Source organism: Vulpes lagopus, chromosome X (genome assembly GCF_018345385.1).
Source record: "Vulpes lagopus strain Blue_001 chromosome X, ASM1834538v1, whole genome shotgun sequence".
NCBI lineage: Eukaryota > Metazoa > Chordata > Mammalia > Carnivora > Canidae > Vulpes > Vulpes lagopus.
Window position 1 is genome coordinate 38,401,938 of NC_054848.1, and position 16,190 is coordinate 38,418,127.

Sequence of the window (16,190 nt, forward strand, 5' to 3'; positions counted from 1 at the left end):
TGTTCGCTGTCACCAACAAGTTAGACACCTAAGTAGTACATGGCATCTTTTAAAAAGCTAGAGAAAGACAGGCAGGAATCACAAGTAAGAGAAGCATAACTCTGCATTAAATAGATACCTTGAGGCATTCCACTATTTTTCAACTCTGGCTCATTTACTTGAATTGTGTCATCTTCAAGGTAGAAGTAGATTTTATAGCGTCTTATTCTATAGTTTCCTTGACTTTTATCAGGTACTTCATCTTCTAAATAGGCATCAAAAGATAATACCTGTTGGAATCATAATTAGAAACTAAGAAATGAAAACATTTCAGCAAACTTAGAATCAATGCAACTACTGCCTGCATGCTTATTAATGTAAAGCAAAAAGTTCAGATTTTTACAAAGACATTCTACACATCTGTTCTGAGAACAGATATACAATCTAGGTTATCATATAAAGATTACATTTTCATCAGTATCTGGCTAGAATAAGGAAATAAGGGGCCCCCGGGTGGCTCAGTCAGTTAAGCATCTGCCTTCAGCTCAGGTCATGATCCCGAGGTCCTGGGATCAAGCCCCATGTCGGGCTCCCTGCTGAGTGGGGAACCTGCTTCTCCTCTGTCTGCTGCTCCCCCTGCTTGTGCTCGCTCTCACTCTGTCAAATAAACAAATAAAATCTTTTAAAAAAAATAAAAAGAAGGGATCCCTGGGTGGCGCAGCGGTTTAGCGCCTGCCTTTGGCCCAGGGCGCGATCCTGGAGACCTGGGATCGAATCCCACGTCGGGCTCCCGGTGCATGGAGCCTGCTTCTCCCTCTGCCTGTGTCTCTGCCTCTCTCTCTCTCTCTCTGTGACTATCATAAATAAATAAAAATAAAAAAAAATAAAAATAAAAAGAAGGAAATAATATTCAAGCCACAAATCCATCAATCAGTTCTATAAAGTGAACTAGCTTCTGTCTTTGGAATTTCACAATGGGATTCTAGATGTGGGCTACAGTAGGGACCCCCCCCCTTAGCTTTCTGGTTTTGCTTCCAACAGTTTCAGTCATCTGCACTCACTTGGGTCCAGAAGCAGATGATCCTCCTTCTGCCATATGTCCAGGTCAAAATGAGCCTACCACTACATCACAATGCTTACGTCATCCACCTCACTTGAAATCATTGCGTAGGCATTTTATCTCACATCATCACATGAAGAGTAAGTACAGTAGAAGATATTTTCAGGGAGAGATCACATTCACATAACTTACTATAGTATACTGTTCTATTACTTATTGTTGTTTATCTCTTACTGTGCTGACTTTACAAATTAAACCATAGGTATGTATATACAGGAAAAAAAACCACTAATATATAGTGTTAAGTATTACCTATGGTTTCAGGTATCCATGGGGGAGTTTGGAACATAGACCCCATGGATGGGGAGGGAAGGGGAAACTACTATATAGACAAAATAATATTCTTTCTGAATATCCTTTCAATAGGCAGATCTGAAATTCTTCCAGTGCATCGGGGAGTCCACCTTAAACTTGTCCAGGAAGTTCAAAAAGCCTAGCTTGATGCCAACCAGTCTCATCTTACATTGTGTATGTGTTGGGGGGAGGGGAGTGTTAGAGAGGGCCTCAGGCTGCAGAGGTGGATTCTAAAGTAATTTCGGTAAAAGGCACTTGGTTGAATGTCTTTTTTTTTTTTTTAAGATTTTATTTCTTTGAGAGAAAGAGGGAGAGAGAAAGCAGGAGCAGAGTCAGTGGAGAGGAGGCAGAAGGAGGAGAATCAAACTCTCCGCCAAGCAGGAAGCCTGATATGGAGCTCAATCCTAGGACTCTAGGATCACAACCTGAGCTGAAGGCAGATGCTTAACCAACTGAGCCACCCAGGTGCCCCAAGTGTCTGACTCTTTTTTTTTTTTTAAGATTTTATTTATTTATTAATGAGAGAGAGAGAGAGAGAGAGAGGCAGAGACACAGGCAAAGGGAGAAGCAGGCTCCACGGAGGGAGCCTGACATGGGACTCGATCCCGGGTCTCCAGGATCATGCCTTGGGCCAAAGGCGATGCTAAACCGCTGAGCCACCCAGGCTGCCCTTGTCTGATTCTTGATTGTAGCTCAGGTAATGATTCTAGGGTTGTGAAAGGGAACCCATGGGTTTTGTTTTGTTTTGTTTTGTTTTTTAAGGGAACCCATGTTGAGCCCCACATCAGGCTCCGTGCTCAACACAGGGAGTCTGCTTCTCTCCCCTCTTGCCCCACTCATGCCCCCCTACAAATAAATAAATCTTTAAAAAAATAAAATAAAGTTGTTACAGTAAAAATCAGAGATGGTCAAAAACGCCCATGGAAAATCCTTAACCATTTTGGAAAACAGGACTTCTCAGTAACTATAACACAGCCTCTTTTTCTTCCATGTTAAAGCAGAGGACGACTGCCTCTTCAGTTGAAGGCCAGTTGAAATAGCTTCCTTTGGCTTAGGTGCCATGTTGTAGGAATAATGCGTACCTTTAACCATTGGAATCACTCTCAACATGGCAACCTTATCACACTTTCAAGCCTGCCCTGGGATGCGTGCTCCTGGAGCATTCCATTTTAATATTCCTTCTGTTCTCATTTTTCTAATCAATTTTTTATAATTAGAGTTGCAAAAGTTAATAATGTATATGATGTAAGACTACAGTAATTCAACATGGGCAATATGCTATATATAGGAGGGAGTCTGTTAGGTATAATCCACCCTCTAAGGGTGGTCAGTTACCCTAACTGGGAATAAATGCTCCAGGAGCAGCAAATTTCTATCAGAAGCTCACACTTCAGAAGTGGTTGACAAAATGCATCAGGAGTTTATCCTTGATCAACACAAGAAACTTTGGTAATTACCATAAAGGATGTTAAAAATGAGCTGTAGTTAAATGACTGTATTCAAAATGAATGGATCAGTTACAAATACTGACAAGGCATAGTCCTTACTGGAACAGGTTTTCTAGGAATCTAGTGAACCTAAAAATCTCTTCCTTTTCAAAACAGCATCTTTGGCTTCATTCCAAAATGGTCCTATTTTCAGGTGCTTTCTTGGAAAATTCATCTAGCCTGCCTCCAGTTATAGGGTAAACCACTTCTAGAATTGCTGTCTTATTTGTGTTGAGTGAACATTTCCAGTAAGATGCTGTTGGATGGGTATAGGGTTTCCTTCTAGGGTGATGAAAATGTCTTGCAACTGGTTAGAAGTGATGGTTACACAACACTGTGGCCATACTAGATGGCACTAAATTGCACACTTTCAAATAGCTAATGGGGGAATCCCTGGGTGGCTCAGTGATTTAGTGCCTGCCTTCAGCCCAGGGCATGATCCTGGAGTCCCAGGATCGAGTCCCTCAGGCTCCCTGCATGGAGCCTGCTTCTCCCTCTGCCTGTGTGTATCTCTCTCTCATGAATAAATAAATAAAATCTTTAAAAAAAAAAAAAAAAAAAAACAAGGCAGCCCCGGTGGCCCAGCGGTTCGGTGCTGCCTTCAGCCCGGGGTGTGAGCCTGGAGACCCGGGATCAAATCCCACGTGGGGCTCCCTCCACGGAGCCTGCTTCTCCCTCTGCCTAGGTATCTGCCTCTCTCTCTCTCATGAATAAATAAAATCTTTTTAAAAAATAAAAATAAATTTAAAATAAAATAAATCTTTTTTAAAAATCTGCATAACCAACCACTTTACTCTTCTTTACTATACCTTTCCCAGTAACCTCCTGCAACCGATTCCCCCAACCCCCAACACCTTTTCTCTTTATTTTTGGATTTAGGGTGGTGGCTTGGGCCATCTGGGGAGTTACTCAGTCTTCCTGGTTCTCCCCCATGTGCACGTTTAATTAAGCTTTTGTTTGTTTTTCTCCTTTAATCTGTCTCTTTATTACAAGGGTGTCTCAGCTGAGAACCTGAAAGGTAGCGGGAATATGATTTTTCCTCCCCTACAAAAGGTGGAGAGCATGTCAGAGTGATACTGAAAGACAGAAAAGGAAGAGAGGAAAAAACTGTAAAATGCAGCAAAGTGGAATACCAGTGAAGAGACACCAAACAGCTTAAAAGTGATCTCACAAAGATAAAACACCTAATCACAGAGGAACTTGAGGTACCAGAGACTCCAGAGGGAAGGAGCTAAAATAAAAACTGCTAGAAATAACAATTTATAGAAACATAATTATGATACAGGGCTTCATCATAATTTATGATGTCAAGCAGAGATTAGATAAATAAGGTCCTAGAGGATGTAATTGGCTGTAATTTTCTTGAAAATGGAATGTAAATATCATTTGGCAGGGCATGTGATCTTCAGTTCCCCACGGGCTTCTGCAAGCCCCACTGCATGATACAAGGTTACCCGCCTGATCCCCCAAGGCAATTTGAATTTTTGATGCCAGCCTAGAGGATATAAAATCTGAAATCAATTAGTCTTAAATAATAGATACAGGGTATTTCTTCATTATAAAGGGAAAATCTTAAACGTTAAGGTTTCTGAAATCAGGATCTTCTTACAATTAAAGGCAAAAGAAACTCAAAGCAGTCAGGAGTGTGTTTCAGAGGGGTGGGCACCTAGTTTTAAGTTTGTATAGTGTGAATTCTGCCTGGTGCAGAAGGAGTTAATCCTATTTTCGTGTCAATTGAGCTATTCACTTTGCATTGCATATCCCAAATAGCTGGGTTTGAACATTGATTTGGGTTCCTAATTTCCACTTAAATTGTTTTCAAAATGATTATTGTCTGATGCAGCACTGACACAAAAATAATTGTGCATGGAAGATTGTCCGTCGCAGGCTAGGCATTGCAATCCTGAGGCAAAAGCCAGCGCCGAGTCTCTGAATAAATCAGAGAATTTTTAAAAATGGTGAGGTAGGTGTGACCAATGCTTGAGTCATAAAGTCTATATTACTCAGAAACTCAGCATCTAAGTGTCAAAAATTTACAGCTGACTTTCTAGAGAAGCTGTCAGCAAAGAGATGAAACACCAGTAATGTTCGATAAGGCTCAACAGTCTATAAAGAGACCAGCATCACTAGTCTAAGTTGAAAATGCTTAGGTTCTATTTGATGAAAACGGCTCAGACAAATCATGGAGTCCTAAAGGAGAAGGTGTACAACAGTAAGGATAAACGCAAGCTGTTATAGGTTAGTAGACAACACAAATTTTGTGCATTTAATGTGGCGTTGTTTATTCTTCCTGAAAAAGCTGTGATTAAGCCAGTGATTTCTTTTATGATTACAGAGTCTTAGAATTCTTAGAAAATAAACCATAAAAGATTGGTATTGCATATTAAGGATGGCTCACTTAGACATGACAATGGGATATTTTAGAGACATTTATCACACATACAACGGAGCAGAGTAGGACACCCCAAAATGGGATTCTTTGGCTAAGAATTCTCTTTAACTGGTTCTTTTTAAGAAACAGCAGACCGGAGAGAAGCTCTGAAATTCAAGTAAAGTGACCCTTTTGTAAGAGACATTTATATGTATAAGGGTGTCTCCTTCCCTGTAGCAGGAAGAAGAGGAGCAAACATCTCTAGAAACTGATCAGTGGAGAAGGCAGGGACTTAAATCTGCATAACAACCCTACCCTTGTTTACTGTGCATTTGCCCCATAACTCCCCAGAACAGGTTCCCCACCTTCAACATGGTCTTTTGTCTTTATTTTTTTTTAATTTTTATTTATTTATGTATTATAGTCACAGAGAGAGAGAGAGAGAGGCAGAGACGCAGGCAGAGGGAGAAGCAGGCTCCATGCACCGGGAGCCCGATGTGGGATTTGATCCAGGGTCTCCAGGATCGCGCCCTGGGCCAAAGGCAGGAGCTAAACCCCTGCGCCACCCAGGGATCCCGGTCTTTTGTCTTTAGCTGGAGATGGTATTTAAGGGGCTGGCGTGGGCCATTTGTGGGAGTTAGTCAGTTTTCCTGGGTCTCCCCCACATACACAGGAGGTATACATGCTACTAAACTTGTTTGGTGGGATCCCTGGGTGGCGCAGTGGTTTGGCGCCTGCCTTTGGCCCAGGGCGTGATCCTGGAGATCCGGGATCGAATCCCACGTCGGGCTCCCAGTGCATGGAGCCTGCTTCTCCCTCTGCCTGTGTCTCTGCCTCTCTCTCTCACTGTGTGCCTATCATAAATAAATAAAAATTAAAAAATAAAAAATAAAAAAAATAAACTTGTTTGGTTTTTTGTTATTCTGTGTTGTATTATAGGGGCATCTTAGCCAAGCACCTAGAAGGGCAAAGGGAAAGTGATTTTTTCCTCCCTGACATAGGCTAATTTATGAAAAATTTTAATAAGTTGAAAATATAGAAATTACGTAAATTCTAGTCATTAATCACCAATACGAGAAATGTATTATGTAACTCAAAACAAAAATCCTCACTCGTAATAATTATTGGCATAATTAGGCATTTTAGGCATTTGCTAAAAGTAAATTTTAAAATGCAAAAAAATAACTATAGAATCTAATAAAATCTAAAAAATGTGCAAGCCTATAAAATTTAGGCAAATCTGTAATCTTGGGTGAATTACTGGGTTTAGATTATTACATACAAGAATTTAGAGTTAGGGATCCCTGGGTGGCGCAGCGGTTTGGCGCCTGCCTTTGGCCCAGGGCGCGATCCTGGAGACCCGGGATCGAGTCCCACGTCGGGCTCCCAGTGCATGGAGCCTGCTTCTCCCTCTGCCTGTGTCTCTGCCTCTCTCTCTGTGTGTGTGTGTGACTATCATAAATAAATAAAAATTAAAAAAAAATTTAAAAAAAAGAATTTAGAGATCCCTGGGTGGCGCAGCGGTTTGGCGCCTGCCTTTGACCCAGGGCGCGATCCTGGAGACCCGGGATCGAATCCCACGTCGGGCTCCCGGTGCATGGAGCCTGTTTCTCCCTCTGCCTGTGTCTCTGCCTCTCTCTCTCTCTCTGTGACTATCATAAATAAATAAAAATTAAAATAAATAAATAAATAAATTTATAAAAAAAAAGAATTTAAAGAGAGTTTACTCAGTTCAATGTTCTAACTCAGCTATTCTCAGCCTCAGCTCTACATTATGAAATTTAAAAAAAAGAAAAGAAAGAAAAGACCAGGGTGCCTGGGTGGCTCAGCCAGTTAAGCATCTGCCTTCGGTTCAGGTCATGATCCCAGGATCCCACATGCAGCTCCCTGGTGAGGGGGGAGTCTGCTCCTCCCTCTCCCCCTGCCACTTGCTCTTTTGTGCTCAAGCTCAGGCTCTTTCGCTCTCTCTCTCTCAAAAAAACATCAATAAAGCAGACCCAAGCCTAAATAACTTAAATCAGAATCTTGGGGGCAGGTAATGATGAGAACACAGGCAAAAGAAACGTAGATAAAAGTAAGGTTCCTTACAATTTGCAGCCTATTGAAAAATATCTGAGACAGGCAGAGTGTGTGACATTCCTCCAGGAACTCACTGCCTTAATGGTAATGCTTTGCTACAGGCAAAAAGCAACCTTAGCCTGACAAGAGCCAGACCTCCAGGATCCTAGAAGTCTTCTCTAACACGTGAAAATCCTCTCAAGGACGCCTGGGGTGGCTCAGTGGTTGAGGGGCTTCCTTTGGCTCAGGGTGTGATCCCGGGGTCCTGGGCCTGCATCGGCTCCCCGCATGGAGGAGCCTGCGTCTCCCTCTGCCTGTGTCTCTGCCTCTCTCTGTGTGTCTCTCATGAATACATAAAATCTCAAAAAAAAAAAAATCCTCTCAGAAACATCCTTTGCTTCTGCCCCTCCCAACTTCAAAGCATATAATTGATTCCTCCTCACCATCCCAGTGCAGTTCTTCCAACCCATGGGTCCTGTCCTGGTGCTTTAATAAAATTCTTTTTTGGGGGACGCCTGGGTGGCTCAGCGGTTGGGCATCTGCCTTAGGCTCAGGGTGTGATCCTGGAGTCCCGGGATCGGGATTGGGATCAGGATCAGGATCAGGATCAAGTCCCACGTTGGGTTTCCTGCATGGAGCCTGCTTCTCCCTCTGCCTATGTCTCTGCCTCTCTCTCATGAATAAATAATAAAATAAAATATTTAAAAAATGTATCTTTTTTGCACCACATCACATCAGGTAAGAGGGCCATTAGTATTTTTTAAAAGCTCCCCAGGTAATTCTGAAAGTCTGTAGTCAAAAGTTTTGACTCAGTGAGCAATAAATTGAGCAAAAATTTTTGGAAGTGTAAAAATCTGTTATTAGGAAAACACGAAGGAAGCAATAATGATAAGAGCCTAAATAGAAGAATTTGAAAGGAAAAAGAATCAACTGCAATAAATAGGTCCAAGAGTTTAATAAGTAAAACATAAAATTCTAGCAAAGATAGTCAAAAAAGTATAAAGTCAGAAATGAGATACTGCGGGACATAAAAATGTAATAAATTATAAGATATAAATCATCTTAATATAGCATACAATCTTTTATGAAAATTTTAAACAATTAGTAAGTGATTTTTGTAAGAACTGTGAATTCTCAAAACGCAACAAATGAACTATAACCAAGTAAGAAGCAGAAAAAATTACCAAAGAATTGTCTCAACAAAAAGCTCCAACCAGGATGATTTACTAACGGATTCTTTCAAACTTTCAAGGAAAAGAAAACTGCCCCATTACATAACTCCCCTGGATACCAAAACAGATGGAAAGCCACGAAGTGAATTCCAATGCCTGATTAACATACCATTAAAAAGTCAACGATGGAGCAGTCCAAACCCCAGCTGCACATGAGAATCACCTGTAGAGCTTTTTAAACTCCTGTTGCTTGGGCCACATCCACACCCAGGTACATATACCACACACAAGGAAATCAAAATCTTTCAGAGTAGGACTGCGCATTACTGATTTTTTAAGCTCTCCAGGTGACAGGAGTGTGCAAGCCAAGGTTGAGAACTGCTCCTGACAATTTCACTACTTATGATTTAAAATACAAGCAAACAGAATTCAGCAGCCATCTGCATAAAGCACAGCATTTTCTTCACAGATGCAAAGATGTTTCCAGATTAGGAAATAAGAGCAAAACTGTAATGATCTCAGACTGTTTCCTACCACATACATTTTAAAAGACAAGAGTAAGTCCTTAAACAAGATTGAAAAGCATCTGCTTTATTTTTTTTTAATAGTATCATTTTAATTAATTAATTATTTATTTATTTATGATAGTCACAGAGAGAGAGAGAGAGAGAGGCCGAGACACAGGCGGAGGAAGAAGCAGGCTCCATGCACCGGGAGCCCGATGTTGGATTCGATCCCAGGTCTCCAGGATCTCGCCCTGGGCCAAAGGCAGGCGCCAAACCGCTGTGCCACCCAGGGATCCCGAAAAGCATCTGCTTTAAAACCTAGGGGTGCCTGGGTGGCTCAGTGGGTTAAGCATCTGCCTTTGGCTCAAGTCATGATCCCAGGGTCCTGGGATCCATTCTCTGCTCTCCCCTCTCCCTTTGCCTCTGCCTGCTGCTCCCCCTGCTTGTGCTCCCTCTCTCTCTCTCTCTCTCTCTCTCCCACTCACACACACACACACACACATAAATAAAATCTTTACTAAAAACAAAAACAATAGCCTAAATATGCAGCATTATAGTTAGCTAAACTATGCATCTACTACAAACAGGAATGTAACAAAAACGCCCCTACTGGCAACATTATTTAGGATTGTTTTGAGGAGTTCTGGACAATGTAAAAAGGTATGAAATAGGGACACCTGAGTGGCTCAGTGGTCTGGTGCCTGCCTTTGGCCCAGGGGGTGATCCTGGGGTCCCTGGATTGAGGCCCACACTGGTCTCTGCGTGCATCCTGCTTCTCCCTCTGCCTATGTCTCTGCCTCTCTGTCTCACATGAATAAAAAATACTTTTTTAAAAAAGGTATGAAATAAAAACATCAGCAAGAAAAAGACAAAAGTATTATAAGCTGATAAAATATTGGCATAAGCAAAGGCTGAATAACTAAGAATAAATAAAAGATTTCAGCATAACCACAAATGGGATGCCTGGGTGGCTCAGTGGTTGAGCGTCTGCCTTCGGCTCAGGGCGTGATCCCACGGTCCTCGGATTGAGTCCCAACATTGGGCTCCCTGAATGGAGCCTGCTTCTCCCTCTGCCTGTGTCTCTGCCTGCCTCTCTCTCTGTCTCTCATGAATAAATAAATAAATAAATATTTAAAAAAAAAGATTTCAGTATAACCACAAATCGAATCAAAAATATCTTAAGTCTGTCACTTAACAGTTAGTTAAGTGACTGACTCTTGATCTCAGCTCAGGTCTTGATCTTAGGGCAGTGAGTTCAAGCCCTGCTTCACTTAAATTTAAAAAAGAAAAAAGTAATAAAAAATATTATCATGTACTAGCAATAACCAGCTGAAAATATGGTAGGAGAAAAAGAATGTTCACAATGAAACAAAAACTTACAAAACACCCAAAAATAGTTTTAATGAAAACTCTGTGACCCAGATAATAGTCTAAAAACACTCGAAAATACAGCCGAACTTGATGAATAGGTGGAATATATTCCAGATAAGCAGACTAAAATAACATATTTCAAGTTCACTGGTGTTCTGGAGGAATTTGAAAAAAATAATTCTAGGTCCACCTGACGCTATAAACAAATCTGCCTATTAAAGAAAATTGTAAAAATTAATGGTAATGGAAGGGACCTAATTCTCCCAGATTTTATATCTTAGTATAATTTAATGCTTCAATTATTAAAATAGTATACCACCTCAGTAACAAAAAACATACTAGTCTGTGAAAAAGAAAAATGGTCTGGAAATAGACTATTACATATAGGACTTTAACACATGAAAAAGGAACCACCTATCAATAAATGAAAAAAGTACTAACTTGGAATAGCATCAAGTACATCCCAATGTAAAATAAATTATAACCCAAAATATATGCCAGATGGATTATCAGTTTAAATGTAACAAACCAAGCCCTTTGCCCACTCCCCAAGTGTGTGTGTGTGTGTGTGTGTGTGTGTGTGTGTGTGTGTATCTCTCAAAGCCCTGAAAGGGAGGATGACCATTCCAAGCTTAGGAGTAAAAGAAAATTGTGAAAAAAAAAATAAGGTTTGAGTATTAAAACAAGTTATAACTTCAAAAGAGTAAAATCTAAATAAAAATAAATGTACTAACAAAAAACTTTAATGTGAGTCTATTTTATAAAAACATATTTAATTAACTTTTAAAAGACCCTAAAAAAATAGATGAAAAAAGGGCTTAAAATTCACCAGAGGGTCAATAAATAAAAGAAAAATGTTTGTTCTAAGAATGTATCAGATAAGAGCGAATTAAAGTAAGAGGCAGCGGTTTTGTTTCTCCTATAAAATGGGCCTGGTGGGATTATTCATCATGCATGGGATTTTAAACTACTACAGTTCTTCTAGGGCAATCTGGTGCTATGAGGAGCCATTTTTAAATTCCGATACTTCTCAGGAACTCCATTTCTGGGCATGTAGCCCAAAGAAACAAACCAAAATATGGAGAAACATATGTGCAGAGATGTTCTTTGCAGCGTTTTTTTTTCTTTTTTTCTTTTTTAGTAGAAAAAAACTAGAGGGAATCTAAAAAGTTAACAGAAAGGGAAGGGTTTGGTGAATTATGGCACATCTATGTACTCTGTGGAATATTATGAAGGCACTAGTATGATGTTTTCGAAAACTATATAGCAGTAAGAAAAATACTTAGGATACGCAGAAATGTTGAGCAGGGAAAAAACACAGAACTGAAAATGGTAATATACTATAATTATAACTATGTTTTTTAAAAGCATTTATATTTAAAAGATGTTTTTAAAACCATGTTTTTTAAAAGAATGGGGGAGGGGACAAACAGCAACCAAGGATAGCCACTCCTACAGAGGCCTGGCTGGGCCACATATGTGGGGCGCTCTTGCGCCTCTGAGCCACGTGGAAGCAAGGCGGACGTGGCAAGTGGGGGCGGGGGCTAACTTACCCAAGATGGGGGAGCGAAGACTGCCCCAGTTGAAGGGGGGTGTGAGGAATTCCGGTGGGCAAGAGCAGTGGGTGGGGTGAGCCTCCCCTTCCTTGCCAGTGTGTGTTGGACTCTAGCTGTACCTTTCTAGGCTCAGAGCCCAGCTCACAAAACCCTATGTGCGGTCCCTGAAGCACCTTCAAGTCTTTTCAAACCTATGACGTCTCTGAAGGGCCTTGTATTCCAAACCAAATGGAAGAGCCCTGTGGCCCCGGAAGTGCTTTGATGTCCCCCGGAAGTAGCTCTCCCCAAGTAAGAAAGTGCTTAGCAATCGCGGAACCACAACGTGTGGTGTGGTTGTGGAGACCCGACCGAGCCTTTCGGGAATCTGGGATCCTTGCGATTTTTCCAAAGCTCTTTGGACTCTCACACTTGGTAGCAGAACTTTGACATCTCTGGAACACTGAGAACGGTTATGGGCAGTTGAAAGGCTGCAACAAGGCCTATAAAATGCCAGAGCGGCCCAAGACTAAGTATTGCTAAGAGGAGCACTCAGGTAGGGTCCCCCGGTCAAAGTGGATGCCTCTGGGAGCCCACTGACGTGCCCCCTCCAACTGGCCACCTTATAACTCTGTATCACGTGCAAGAGAGGCCACCATCCCCAGCCGCCTGCGAACACACAAAAAGGATCTGCGGCCTTCACACGACGCTACAGGGGTGCAGCCTACCAGGGAAATTCCTCCCCCGGCCCCCACCACCCCATTTTTAAGGACCTAGGTGTGGGTGGAGCCTCTAAAGACTACCTGATTCGGGGTGGAGCGCTCAGGGCTTCTCTCATCGGTGGAATCCCTTTAGCACCAATTCCTCTGTGCTCAGCCAACCCCTCTCTAAAAGAAAATGGCTTCTTTAGAGGATGCCTACCGCTTTAGGATCAATCCCAAGCCTGGTTCCCGTAACCCCACACACTCTGAATTACCCGACCCAGCTGAGGGTCAGGATGATAAGGCTGGGGAACCACATATGGTCAACAGAAACAGTGCTACACTGCACGACCAGAGCTCCTCGACCATCTACGTGAAGGGTATCCAGAGCATCCTCGGGAAACTGATGCCAAAAGGGGAGGTGGCCACTAGTGTAAAACCCATCGTGAGAGAGCATCCCATCTCTGGACCAAGACCTGCCAGGTTTGTCACCTTCTCTGCACCACACCTAAATCAACCCTCAGCCCCAGAGCCTAGGGTGGAGAAGGAAAAGATGGCAATAGAGGTCAACACTTTTGGTGAAAGGAGAGTGATTATTGAGCCTCATGAGAAAGCCTTTATGAAGCCACTGGATGATGAAAGTGTCATCATTTTTGAAAAAGACTCTCCGGTCCTGAAATTTCTAGACAATCGTGACCCTCATGTAGAAATCCTACCAAAGTATCAAGAAAGGGAAGCCATGGCCGAGCACCCCTTTCCAGGAAGTCACTGGTCTACAGTGGAAGAGTTCTCTGCGCTCAGATTCCCTCAGGACAGACCAATGCCACCGGGTCTCTCAAGAGGTTCAAAACCTTTACTCTTCAGTGCTGACTGTGCCATAGACCAGCCTCCTCTGTACTGGGGTCCCCAGCAAGTCTATAGCAGCCACTGGGCAAGCAATCCCCAGCCTTCTCACTATCTGTCCACGGGCAGCTGCTGCGGCAGCGCATCCCAGGCCACAAGGAACAGCTGGAGCTTCTTCAGTGATTCTTCCTCCAACCCAGAAGTGCACTTCCAAAACTGGTCCAGAGACTGGAAGGCATCAGAGGAAGATCAATCCCAGAATTACCATCCATTTCATTTCTCCAGAAATCTAGAAATGGAGGAGAGAGCAGTCCAGGAGGAGATACCATCATATCCTTTTGGAGAGCATGCACCTAGTTTCCTGCCACGGGACCACTGGGAGCGCCAAGAGCAGGGTTTCATTGATACCCATTGTCACTTGGACATTCTCTACTCCAAGCTGTCCTTCAAAGGGACCTTTAGCAAGTTCACAGAAATGTATAACTGTTCCTTCCCTAAGGAATTTCAGGGCTGCATCTCTGATTTCTGCAATCCTCATACACTAAGGGATGGCCTATGGGAGGAGCTGCTGAAAGATGATCTGGTTTGGGGGGCGTTTGGCTGTCACCCCCATTTTGCACGCTACTACAATGACAGTCAAGAAAGCAAGCTCTTGCAAGCCCTGCGGCACCCCAAGGCCATAGCGTTTGGAGAAATGGGCCTGGATTACTCCTACAAGTGCACCACACCTGTGCCACAGCAGCACAAGGTATTCGAGAGACAGCTGCAGTTGGCCGTGTCTCTAAAGAAGCCCCTGGTGATCCACTGCCGAGAAGCTGACGAAGATCTGCTGGACATCATGAAAAGAAGGGTGCCCCCTGACTACAAGATCCACAGGCATTGCTTCATGGGCACTTACCCAGTCATCAGGCCCCTCCTGGAGTACTTCCCCAACATGTCCGTGGGGTTCACAGCAGTCCTGACGTATCCTTCCGCCTGGGAGACCCGCAAAACTCTGAGAATGATCCCGTTGGAGAGAATCGTCGTGGAAACGGATGCTCCCTACTTCCTGCCTCGTGGAGTTCCGAAAAGCCTTTGCCAGTTTGCCCACCCAGGCCTGGCCCTGCATACAGTTCGAGAGATCGCCAGGATCAAAGGTCAGCCGCTCTCTCACACCTTGGCCATCCTGCGTGAGAACACTAAACACCTCTACAATCTTTAAGCAAAGAGGGCATCATCAGGAGTCTTCCAGAAAAGGGAGACCAGCGGCCTGACAGCAGACTTGGTTTGAACTCTCCCTGTGTCCCAAGGTCAAGGCAGTGTTTAGCCAGTCCACCAGAACACAAAGAGACCACCACAAGATGTCTTCCCCAAAACCTCTTCCTATGACTTCTGCTTCTGGCTGGTAGGGTGCGGTGCAAAAGAATGGGAGGAGGATGGGGGAAACTGCCCCCAACATTATCAGGGTTTTTCCTCCCAACCAAATTGTGCCAGGGTAATCAGTAAAGAAGAAAGAGTTCCATAGGGTCAATGAGCTGGCTATTCCACACCCCTGTTCTCTGCAGCCTGAGTTTTTGAGCAGTTGGTGCATAAAGTCACCCTCCTACTTATCTTTAAAAAAACAAATGAAGAGGAATGTTGAATTTTCAAAGTGAGTTAGGTAATTTGTTCTGTTGATTCCCAAAATGTATTTGATATTATAGGAATTCTATAATCCATACGGTTTATTGTTAAATTCATAATTCAGTGACTGTGCAACTTGTGATTTCTAATTGCTAAAGATAAAGCAACACTAGCATTTCATCTCAAAGGAAATCGATTTAGGTAAAAGTTGGTCTGTTAATATTCAGAATGGGCTGGAGGGTGGGGACATTTCCATAGAGGAGCTTAAAGTGATGGGAGCCAGATCAATTGGATCTTGAGAACAGTGCTGAGATGAGTTTCAAATCTGAACTGAACTCCCCAAGCTTATATAATTCCAAGCCTCTCACATAACCAGTATATTAACAGCAGCTGTTATTCAGATTGCTCTGACTCTTAACAAGGCCCAACTGTATACCACTTAGAAATACTGCTCCCCTAAAGGGCAGAAACAGAGAAAAGCTTCAGGTGCCTACCTGGCAAACAGCCACCCTCCCTGCAAGATTAAAAGGAACTCACATTTTAAAGAAAATATTTGAGTTCCGAAATTTAACTTTGCCAGCCAAAGCCCACACATAAATCCAGGAGTTTCATTATTGGATAAAAAGTGCCATTTTTAAAAATGGAAAAATCTCTTTTATTCTTGAAAACTAAATTGATGAAAATAGGCCCGGCATAGTCCAGACTTCTCGTTTCCTAGGTGCCTGTTTATCTAGATTCAGAAAAAGCAGCTGGCTCCTCACCATGTGGTTCTCAGCTCAAAAGTCTCCTCCACAAGGAAGCCTCCCTGACTACCACATGCACAGTGCTCATTTCACCTGAGAAGAAAAAACTCCTTAGAGCTTATTGTTTTGATTTAGTCATAGTGTTCAGCCCTGACTACAATTCTACAATTGTGTTTTTACTATGTGTCCGTTGGTTATTTTCCCCACTAGGTTTATAAGCTTGTCAGTTCTGTTCATCCCCTATGAACATACACCCTGTACATAGACCCAGTGTTAGAATAGTGCCTGGAACAGCACAGGCACTTTGCAAAGATTTCTTGAGTTATATATCATACGAGTGAACAACGTACTTCACTGACACTTGGGAGTTAGTGACAATATTTGGGCAAGGGGACAGATTTTAGGGAGAGA

General features: G+C 42.7%; 2 protein-coding genes across 2 annotated transcripts in view; one reads left to right on the forward strand and one right to left on the reverse strand.

Annotated features, from left to right (window-relative positions):
• EFHC2 (EF-hand domain containing 2) overlaps nucleotides 1-16,190 on the reverse strand; it is a 204,667-nt gene that overhangs the window by 127,823 nt on the left and 60,654 nt on the right. Inside the window, exon 3 of the mRNA XM_041741319.1 lies at nucleotides 119-269. Within this exon, the coding sequence (XP_041597253.1) occupies nucleotides 119-269 (151 nt within the window). The remainder of the gene's footprint in view (nucleotides 1-118; nucleotides 270-16,190) is intronic.
• LOC121483020 (putative deoxyribonuclease TATDN2) lies at nucleotides 12,788-14,635 on the forward strand. The gene has a single exon (XM_041741238.1). The coding sequence runs from the start codon at nucleotides 12,788-12,790 to the stop codon at nucleotides 14,633-14,635; it is 1,848 nt and encodes a 615-aa protein (XP_041597172.1).